The 11,552-nt window shown below is 35.6% G+C and overlaps 1 protein-coding gene across 15 annotated transcripts in view; it reads right to left on the reverse strand.

The window, feature by feature from the left end:
• Positions 1-11,552, reverse strand: part of DGKH (diacylglycerol kinase eta) — a 175,313-nt gene that overhangs the window by 32,586 nt on the left and 131,175 nt on the right. For all 15 annotated transcript variants that reach the window (XM_070578389.1, XM_070578387.1, XM_070578390.1 and 12 more), the window contains 3 exons: positions 11,183-11,293; positions 6,760-6,885; positions 413-530 (listed from right to left, as the gene is read on the reverse strand). In XM_070578389.1, coding sequence (XP_070434490.1) covers positions 413-530; positions 6,760-6,885; positions 11,183-11,293 — 355 coding nt within the window. The remainder of the gene's footprint in view (positions 1-412; positions 531-6,759; positions 6,886-11,182; positions 11,294-11,552) is intronic.

Below are 11,552 nucleotides of genomic sequence, written 5' to 3' on the forward strand. Positions count from 1 at the left end.
AATGTGGGCCAGAAGCTGCCTGAAATAAGTAAACTCAGAAGCTGGGCGTGGAAAGATGACAGATTTGGCAAAACTGAGAAGAAAGGAGGTGAAGGGAATAGCAAAAATATGGATATGAAGGCATCAGTGAATAAAACATTCCAGGAGAAAGTGAGTAGAGCTGTGCCTCACTTCACCATACGGTTGTTGTCACAGACTACAGGCTGGAAGGGACCCACCTCAGCAAGAGATCGTGAAAACCACTGTACCTCAAATGGGTCAACATACTCATCATTATCCACTTCTGAAATTTTCCGATGACCCTTTTTGTATATGGAACCATAATTATTGTAATACATTTAAAATGTTACCGTTAGTACAAAACAGAAACAATAACAGCCAAAACAAAGTATTTGCAAAAGTATTTTCTTACATTGAATCTGGATCTGGGTCAATAAATGGCGTTGCACCAAAAGGATCAATATTTGCCAGTAACATTTTGTTGATAATAGAACTCCCAGCAATTGAGGCAGCTAGTCCTGCTCTTAAACCTGACCAGAAAAATAAATATATACAAGATCACATGTTAATAAAAAAACAGAAAGAGCCAGTCCATTGTTTTCAGGTCAAATCTCAAACATCCTGCTTCCAAAGCACAGTTTTCAGTGGCTACTCCTCCCATTAGTCAAAACCATGAACTATGGGGGGCTGGCCCCGTGGCCAAGTGGTTAAAGTTCCACGTGCTCCACCTCAGTGGCCGGGGTTTATGGGTTTGGATCCTGGGCACAGACCTACATCACTCCCCAGCCATGCTGTGGTGGCGTCCCACATACAAAGTGGAGTAAGATTGGCACAGATGTTAGCTCAGGGCTAATCTTCCTCAAGCCAAAAAAAAAAGGAAGACTGGCAGTAGATGTTAGTACAAGGTGAATCTTCCTCAGCAAAAAAAAAAAACAAAAACAAAAAACTATGACATTGGTAAATACAGGTTTTGGATGCTTCTTAGGATCTACATGTTGTCATAAAAAAGGAAGCAGATGAAGACGTAAATAGGAGTCTCTTTGTGACAGTTTCTCATTTGCCATCCCAATGATTCTATAACTTCAACAAATAAATATTACTTCCTTTGTTATAGCAAATAAAGTATTAAGTCTGTAAGGAATTTACAGTAAAGGCTGAATTACCCAAAATGTCACGGAGTTACCACTTCCAAATGCTTCAACCATGGATAAGAATACTGAATTAAAAATGTTAACAGAAGTACTAAGGTGAAAAAGTGTTGGTGCCAACAATAAGTAGTAAAATATTAAATGCGAGTATTAATAAATTTTAGAAGAATAGAGGATTGAACATAAAAACATGAAGCCTCTATCTTATCTCTAAATACGCAAAACTTCAAATTTATTTCAACATGCTTTCCATTGACTGGTTATGTATTCAAAGCTAATGAATTTTATGATCTCCCCATCCCAATATTAAGGCTAAAAACACTAATGTGTGGAGACAAGACAAAGTAATAGGGACCTCAAGGATCAAACAAACAAAAGGCAAAGAATAATGAAGAAAAACATGGCACGCAACTGAGAAACACTAGGAAATTAGGAAAAAGGTTCTTTCTTTGGCCAACATTCCTTTCCTCAACAAGTGCTCTTCTTAGAAGAGTATTATTATTTTAGCTACTGCAGTTTGGCTAATCATCAAATAATCAAGATGAATTTTATTCTGTCATTTAATTACACAGTTTGAATATGCTATGGCATACTTTATTATGCCAACTTCCTTTATGTCTAAGAAAATAAAAGAACAAAACAATTGTTCTGAGGAAAGGACAGTTTGCAGACATGAAAAGTCTTTCTCCAGATGCCCCACAGAAAAGTATATTTTCTAAAATATTTTCAGGTTAGCCATGTTTACAACTTCAGCCCAGAAAGGTTATCCCACAGTTCTAGATCTGAATAGAGACATGACCTCTAGACATGAACGTCTGGACCTCCAGACCAAGCAAGTTCTGGACTTTTTTCTAATATTTTCATTGCAACATTAATTCACATACCATAAAATCCACCCTTTTAAAGTGTATAATTCAGTTGTTTGTTGTATAAGCACAAAGTTGTGTAACAATCACTACCATCTAAGTTTAGAATTTTTTTTATTACCCCCAAAAGAAACATCATACCCGTTAGCAGTCATTTTCCATTCCTTCCTCTCCCCAGAGCCTGGAAACCATTAAACTACTTTCTCTTTATGGATTTGACTGGTCTGGATATTTCATATAAATGGAATCATATAAAATGTGGCTTTTTGTGTCAAGCTTCTTTCACTTGGCATAATGTTTTCAAGGGTAATCATGTTGTAGCATGTATCAGTGCTTCATTCTTTTTAGTGGCTGAATAATATTCCACCGTATGGATATACCATAAATAATATTCACTTGATGTACATTTGGGTTGTTCCTACCTTTTAGCTATTATGAATAACCTTTTTATAAACAGTTGTGAACAAGTTTTTGTACAGACATATATTTTCAGTTCTCATGGGTATACACCAGTAGTCGGATTTCTGAGTTATATGTTAACTCTGTGTTTAACTACTTGAGGAACTGCCAAACTGTTCTTCAAAATGGCTACACTATTTTACATTTTAACTAGCAATATAAGAAAGTTCCAATTTCTCCATAATCTAGTCAATATTTGTTATTATCTTTTTTTTTTTTTTTTACCATAGCCACCCAATAGGGTGAAGTGGTATCTGATTGTTGTTTTGATTTGCATTTCCCTGATGACTCATCATGGTGAGCATCTCTTCATGCGCTTATTGGTCATTTGTATACCTTTTTGGAAAACTGTCTACTCAGATTCTTTGCCCTTTTTTTTTTTTTGGTGAGGAAGATTCACCCTGAGCTAACATCCATCGCCAACATTCCTTTTGTTTTGGGGGGCTTTTTTTTTGCTGGAGAAAGATTAGCTCTGAGCTAATATCTGTGCCAGTCCTCCCCTACTTTGTATGTGGGATGCCTCCACAGCATGGCTGATGAGTAGAGTAAGTCTGCACCCGGAATCTGAACCTGTGAACCTGGGCAGCCGAAGCGGGGTACACAGAACTTTAACCACTCGGTCATTGGGCCAGCCCCTCTTTGCCCATTTTTAGATTAGTATATTTGTCTTTTTATTGTTAAATTTTAAGAGGTCTTGGGGCCAGCCCCATGGCCTAATGGTTAAGTTTGCGTGCTCTGCTTCAGCAGCCCAGGCGCGGACCTACACCACTCGTCAGCGGCCCAGCTGTGGTAGCGATCCACTTAGAAAACAGAGGACGACTGGTGCAGAGGTTTGCTCAGGGCGAATCTGCCTCAAGCAAAAAGAGGAAGATTGGCAACAGATGTTAGCTCAGGACGAATCTTCCTCAGCAAAAAAAACCCCACACATTTAAGAGGTTTTTATATATTCTGGATACTAGTCCATTATCAGATGTATTATCTGCAAATACTTTCTCCTATCCTGTGGATTGTCATCTCACTTTCTAGAGAGTGCCCTTTGAATCACAAAAATCTTTAACTTTAATGAAGTCCAATGTATCTTTTTCCTTTTGTTGCTTGTGCTTCTGGTGTCATATCTAAGAAACCACTGCCTAATCCAAGGATACAAACATTTATGTCTATGTTGTTTTTTTATAGTTTTATATTTTTACCTCTTACATTTAAGTTTTTTATCTATGATGAGTTAATTTTTATATATGATGTGAGGTAGGAGTCCAACTTAATTCTTTACATTAATATTTTCCCTTAAATATCTAGTTGTCCCAGTACCACTGATTGAAAAGATTATTCTTTCCCGATTGAATAACTGTCTTAGCACGTTTGTTGAAAATCAATCGACGATAAATATATGAGTTTATTTCTGGACTTACAATGTTATTCCATTGATCTATATGGCTACTCTTATGCCAGTACCATGCAGTTTTGATTACTGTAGCTTTGCAGTAAATTTTGAAATTGGGAAGTATATGTCCTTCAACTTTGCTCTTCCTTTCCAAGATTTTTTGGCTATTCTTGGTCCTCTGTATTCCCATGTGAACTTCAAGATCAGTTTGCCAACTTCTGCAGAAAAGGCAGGCGGGATTTTGATAGGGATTGTGTAGAATCTACAGCTCAATTTAAGGAGAGCCACCATCCTAATAACACTGTCTTTTAATCCATGAACACAGATGCCTTTCCCTTCAGTTAGGCCTTCTTTAATTTTTTTCAGCAATATTTTGTAGTTTTCAGTGTTCTAATCTTTCACTTTCTTGGTAAAATTTATTCCTTTTTTTGTTATTTTTGACACGTAAATTATTTTCTTAATTTCATGTTCAGATTATTTATTACTAGTGTATATAAATACAATTACTTTTTGTATATTGATCTTTTATCCTGCAGCCTTGTTCTTCTTGTTTATTAGCTCTAATTGTGTGTTTGTGTGTCTGTAGGTATTCCTTAGGATTTTCTATATTCAAGGTCAATCTGTGAAGAAAGACAGTTTTACTTCCTCCTTTCTAATTTGGATGCCTATAATTCTTTTTATTTTGCCTAACTGCCCAAGCTAGATTTTCTAGTACAATATTGAAAGGAAGTGGCCAGAGTAGACACCTTTGTCTTGTTCCTAATCTCAGGGAGAAAGCTTTCAGCCTTTCACTATTAAATACGATGTGAGCTGCAGGCTTTTCATAGATGTCTTTTGTCAAGTTGAAGAAGTTCCTTTCTTTTTGAAGAAATTCCTAGTTTGTTTTTACCACCAAAGGGTGTTGAACTTTTTAAATGCTTTTTCTGTATCTATTGAGATGATTTTGTTTTTGTCCTTTATTGTATTAATATGTATATTACATTGATTGATTTTCATAGGTTGAATCAAGCTGGCGTTACTGAGATAATACTCACTTAGTCACAATATATAATTCTTTTTATATGTTGTTGGATTCAGTTAGCTGGTATTTTTGGGGAGGATTTTTGTGTGGATATTCATGAAGGATATTGGTCCGCGGTTTTCTTGTGATGTCTTTGACTAGTTTGGGTATCAGAGTAATACTGACCTCACAGAATGAGTTGGAAAGTGTTTCTTCCTCATCTAGTTTCTAGAAGAGTCTGTGAAGGGTTGGTGTTAATTTCTCTTTAAACATTTGGTAGAATTCACTAGTGAAGCAATCGGGGCCTGGGCTTTTCTTTGTAGGAAGTTTTTTGATTACTAATTCAATCTCTTTACTTGTTATGGGTCCCATTGGAGTTTCTATTTCTTCTTGAATCAGTTTTGGTAGTTTGCATGTTTCTGGGAGTTTGTCCATTTCATCCAGGTTATATAATCTGTTGACATGCAATATTTTATAGTTTTCCCAAACAGTTCTTTGTATTTCTGTAAAGTCCATAGCGATGTCTCCTCTTTCATTACTGACTTCAGTAATTTGAATCTTCTCTTATTTCCTTGGTCAGTCTAGCTAAAGGTTTGTTAATTTTGTTAAACTGTTCACAGAACCAACTTCTGGTTTCATTGACTGTCTCTATTGTTTTCTATTCTCTATTTCATTTATTTCCACTCCAATTTTTATTGTTTCCTTCCTACTGCTTGCTTTGGATTTAGTTTGCTCTTCTTTTTTCAGTTTATCAAGGTGGAGAGTTAGGTTTTAGAGATCATTCTACTTTTTAAACATAGGCATTTATAGCTATAAAGTTCACTCTAAGCACTGTTTTAGCTGCACCAAATAATTTTTGGTATGGTGGATGTTTGTTTCTGTTCATATCAAAGTATTCTTTAATTTCTCTTGTGATTTTTTTCTTTGATCCACGTTTCCGCATATTTGCACATTTTCCAAATTTCCCTCTGTTACTGATTTCTAATTTTATTCCATTGTGGTTGGAGATCATAGTCTGTAAAATTTCAATCCTTTTAAATTTATTGAGAACTGTTTTATGGCCTAATTCGTGGTCTATCCTGGAGAATGTTCTATATGCACTTGAGAAGAATGCGTATTCTGCTGTTGTTAGGTGGAGTGTTCTAAAGGCATCTGTTAGGTCTACTTGTTTTATGTTTTTCAAACCTTCTATTTCCTTGGTGATTTCTGTCTAGTTGTTCTATCCACTATGGAAAGTGGGATACTAAAGTCTCCAATTGATATTATTGAATTGTGATTCACCTTTAAAAAGAACTTGTAGGAGAGGCTGATTATCAGGGTATAATTTGGGTTCCAATCTACTCTGGAATGAATCTGGGAGTCTTCACCAAGTCAAACCACTGGTACTTAAGGAGGCCTCTGAGACATCTGTATTTTCCTCCCTCCCCTGCCACGCAAGTCATTTGGTTTCCACTAGTACTAACCTAATCTCAAGGTAAATTTATCTTACCAGGGCTGGAGTAGATGCCTCAGAGGTTCCAAAATGCAGCACTATTACTAGTCTAAAAGTAACTATAGAAAGACTGGTGGCCTAAAAACTAAAAGGAAAGCTGCAGAGATACTTAAAAAGTAGCAGAGTAGAGGATCAGAGATCACCTTGAGTACTTAATAAATGCAGATTCCTGGGCTCCACTCTAGAACTACTCAATCAAAACTTCTCAGGGCAGGGCTCAGAAACATGCATTTTAATACTTCCTAGACAATTCTTATACACACAAAAGTCTAAGGATTTGGATTCTGGTCAATAAGAGTGCCCAGAACATTCTCCCAAAAGAACATTTATCTTTAAGAACACATTTTCTATATGGAAATGAGGACTTATACAGAAATATTTAAAAATACACCATGTTTCAGAATCTGTACTACCTGGGCAGATTATTCTGGTATTGAGCACAGGGAGGTTTTCTTTGCTGGCTGCCACGGCTGGTCCAGGGCCAGAGTCAGTTTGGGAACGACTTGCCCGGCCATCTGGAGACCGAGGTGCAGTTTTCACTGTTGGCAAAAAGTTCAGATTAAAAAGAAGTAATGATTAAGTCGTAAACAAAGCAAGCCTCTACAAATTCAAGACATAAAACAATTTAATACATGTTTAAATCAATCAGTGGAACTGAAACTATTATATTGTGTTTACCTATTCTCTTACCATTTTGTTTTCATTTTTTTAGAATTGGGATTGTAGTATTAGACTTACTATATGGAAGGAATCTGCCACAGACCAAGAGGTAGATGTCTTGATCTCTTATTTCAAATAGATGGAGATCATTAGGAAACAGATATCTACCATAATTAACAGTTACTAATACTCATAAGTTGAATACGATCAATCCATATTTAAAGATAAAAAGAAATTTCGAAGCCTGATTGATTTTTGAAAATGTAACATATGTGTTTTAACGTATTTTACCAATGCAATCCTTTTCTCATACATGTTGGGTGAATGATCGAATTTAACTAATATAATTCCCAGAGCTAATACATAAAAATTGAGTTAACATTTTATTCTATAAATGGAAGGAAAAACAGTTTTTTGTTTGTGTGTTTGTTTTTGAGGAAGATTAGCCCTGAGCTAACATCTGCCACCAGTCCTCCTCTTTTTGCTGAGGAAGACTGGCCCTGAGCTAACATCTGTGCCCATCTTCCTCTACTTTATATGTGGGATGCCTGCCACAGCATGGCTTGACAAGCGGTGTGTAGGTCTGCACCTGGGATCCAAACCGGCGAACCCTGGGCCACTGAAGTGGAACCTGCGAACTTAATCACTGCACGCCACTGGGCCAGGCCTTGAAAAATAGCATTCTTTTAAAAAATGAAACCAATATCCTTTTCCTGCACTTCTCAATTATTTATTCAAAACAATGATTTGCCCCAAACAGTTTTCTTATATTCTTGTAAAACCTCAATACATTTTAAAATTATTAAAAAACAGAATTACTCTCAAAACAAACAACAAAAAGAGAGATTTAATTCTACCTAAACTGGGACAATTTAATGGAGAGCAAATAGTACCTTTAACTAATTTAGGAGCTATTGGCAGCTGTTTTAAAAAACAGTAATCCTCAAACTCAATTTAAAAATAGTATAAAACTTAATTATCTTTACTCTCCTTAAGACTAACTGTATTAATCTTACACTCTCTTTGTTCAAAAACAGTCCAGTTACACTAAAAGAAAAGCAGCAGACCAGCCATCCTTTTTTCTGACAGATGGGAGCCCTGGAGCTAATTTCTAATAAAAACAACCTTTTGATATTCATCTTTGATAAAAAGCAGAGAACATCCTAGTGACTAAGATTGATGTTCTATTGCAGGTAACCAAATTAATGTTTAATGGTTCTTTTTAAACATAACATCTCATTGATCCTATCAATATAGTGTTATTTGTACATCTCAAGACATATAAATTATTCCATAATTTAATGAATGTGCTTCAAAAACTAAGGATTATATAATGCAGAAACACTTCTCTTGCTACTGATTCCCACTAAATTGGATTAGTAGCCAAAAAATAAGATCAAATATTGTGCCGTTAAAGACTTGTATAATCTATGTCTACTTCCATAGCGATATCTATAGCTCTATATCTGTATCTTTTAGTTTCCTTCGCAGACCACAGTGAAGTGTCAAGTTCATGAGAGTATAGTAAGGTGAGAAGGTAGCTGGTTGGAAAACCATTAGCAATGAGTGCTGAAAAACCAGTCCTCTGAAGAGAGCCCCCCATTATCTTAGGGGGAATTATCGAGCAACATGCTGTGAGGACACGACTGCCAGCCCTGCTTGAGTCAACATTTTTTGACAGATGAAAATATAGAAGGTCTGCTTATCTAATTCCAGGTGAAGTAAACGTGAGATGAGAGACTCGAGCTTCAAAAGATTTTGACAAGATGAAATGATAGGTCCAAATCAAAAAGATGCAAGTTCAAAGGGATGAGTGTAAACTACTACAATTAGTTTAAAAAAATCACTTGCACAAAAACAGCAGGAGGAGACCAGCTTTATATAGTACTACTATATAATATTTCAAGGCAAAAAAGAAATCTCAGGTAGTCTTTATCACATCAGAAATGTCCAGAATGAGCAGTGTATGTGTATCAGTGTGTATTACACTACAGAAATATCTGGAGAATTTTGTTCAAAATGGGGCATGCTATTTTAATGGGGCATCATATTGCCCACGTGGGTATAACCAAAAAAACAAAAAGTTTGAAGTCTTCACATTAAAGATGGGTAGAGGAATTTAGGAGAGAGAATCTGGAAAAGGAGATATAAAGTGTGGGAAGAAGTATGATGCCATGAAAACTGTTTTCAGTATCATTTAAGAGCTGCCACATGGCAGAATCATCTTCAATACTATGAAATAATGTGTGTGAAATTGCTTTTAAACTAACCATAAAGCACTACACAAATGCCAGTAGGTGTTACTGTCAACATTATCATACATAAAACTTTACAAATAGTAACTGTAGTCATGATGCAAATTTAAAGAAGAAAATATAAAGCTCAATAAAAAGAAAAACTTTCTAACCTAATTGTTAGAAATTAGCTGACCATAAGAGTGTGATGCATTGAAAGGGAGTTGTCCAAAGGCTCAATGCCCATCTGTCAAGAGGGTTATAAAATATGCCTGCATTAGATTATATGCTGCAACAGAGACATCTAAGGTCTAAAAGCCTCAGGTGATAGAATTGGGCTGTGTGCTGGAACAGGTACATATAAAGTCTAAAAGGGCTAAGGTTGTGGAATATGCGTGCATTGGCTGTACACCAGGCATGTGAGGTCTATATGGTTTAATTTCAAAGGTTCTAAAATTTTAAAGATAATTAAGGATTATTATTTCAAAGTTAATGAATCAGTAGCAGCAGCCGTGGCAGTAGTAGCAATGATAATGATGATGACAGGATGATGACAGCAAACACTCCTTTATGGCACTAGGTACCAGACACTATTCTAGGCACTTTACGTACATTAACTTATTTAACCTCCACAGTGAGTAGGTAGATTATTATCCCCATCTTACGAATGAGGAAACCACAGACAACTTGGGTAATGTGCCCAAATTTATATGTAATGAAAGAAAAGCAAAAATTTAGTGATTGCAAACAGCTCTGATATAATAGCACTGATTTTTCATTTGTACTATGTAATTATTTTCATATTATCTTCTCATCTTCATTAATATTTTAATATTTGCTTTGATTTATTCTAATAAATTAGAAATTTTCCCTTATACAATATGAAATATTAAAAGTGTAAATTCATCTTCAATTAAAACCTAAAAGGTAGAGAAATCATTAATATTCTTCAAGCAACCACATACTAATTTTCTGGCAAAAATAAATTCAGTAGAGATAGGACTGTAACCAGATGTCATATGATTTTTTTTTTTGAGGAAGATTACCCCTGAGCTAACATCTGCTGCCAATCCTCCTCTTTTTGCTGAGGAAGACTGGCCCTGAGCTAACATCCATGCCCATCCTCCTCTACTTTATATGTGGGACATCTACCACAGCATGGCTTGACAAGTGGTGCCACGTCCACACCTGGGATCCAAACCAGTGAACTCTAGGCTGCCAAAGCAGAACATGTGCACTTAACCGCTGAGCCACAAGGCCGGCCCCTGTCCTATGATTTTAAAGATTAATTTAGTGATAAGAATTATCAACTATCTAGGCTGGTCAATATAACTCAATGGACTTCTACGTTATTTAAATGACAAATTTTATGCATGTGGGGCTTTCATATAATTCTCAAAGGTTTCTGTGGGCTAAAAGAGGTTACTATTTGCTGATTTAGGGGTGAGCCCCAGTGGCCTAGTGGTTAAGCTTGGCACGCTCTGCTTCAGTGGCCCGGGTTCAGTTCCTGGACACAGACCTACACTCCCCCATCTCTCACTGGCCATGCTGTGGCGGCAGCTCACATACAAAAAGAAGACTGGCAGTGAATGTTAGCGCTGGGCAAATCTTCCTCAGCCAAAAAGAAAAAAAAATCTGCTGATTTAGGAGTTTCTTCCTTCTTTCTTCAGGAAAATTAAGATATTTAGCCATGTTTCTTTCCATAATCCTTAGCTTATTATGATCATCTCCAGATTATATGATAAAAAAAGAATGTGAGACTAATAAACAATAGTCTGTTACCTTTATTATTTTAGTGTTCATGAATATCTAAGCTTTAACTTCTGAAAAGCCTTGTTAAAAATAAAAATACAAATAGTTTATTTCAAACTGAAAAGCCTTTCAAAAACTGAAGAATTATATTTTATTTAATTCCACAATAATTTTACCATAATTTTCTTACCAGTTAATGACTCTTTTGCATCATCATCTTTAGATTCATCTGTTTCTGTACTATCGTAATCAAATGACTGATTAACTGGTTCACAGGGGTGAACTGTCTGGTCATCCATAACTTTAAGTAATAAGAAGAAAAGTATGTTTGGACAAGTAAAAATAAAATCTGTAAATATTAATAAATGCTTAGGAAAGGAAAATTGAAACATAAACCAAAAGAAATTCCATATTCACAAATAAACACTAATTGGCAATAAACGTAGGAGTGATGTCTGTAAGTACTAGAGATTATAAAATTAAATATTTACAACTGTCAAAATTATATTTTTATCAGAAGAAAAAAATATAAGAATTTTAGAGAATGACATACAAGTCCA

Source organism: Equus przewalskii, chromosome 16, assembly GCF_037783145.1.
Source record: "Equus przewalskii isolate Varuska chromosome 16, EquPr2, whole genome shotgun sequence".
In the NCBI taxonomy this organism is placed as follows: Eukaryota; Metazoa; Chordata; class Mammalia; order Perissodactyla; family Equidae; genus Equus; species Equus przewalskii.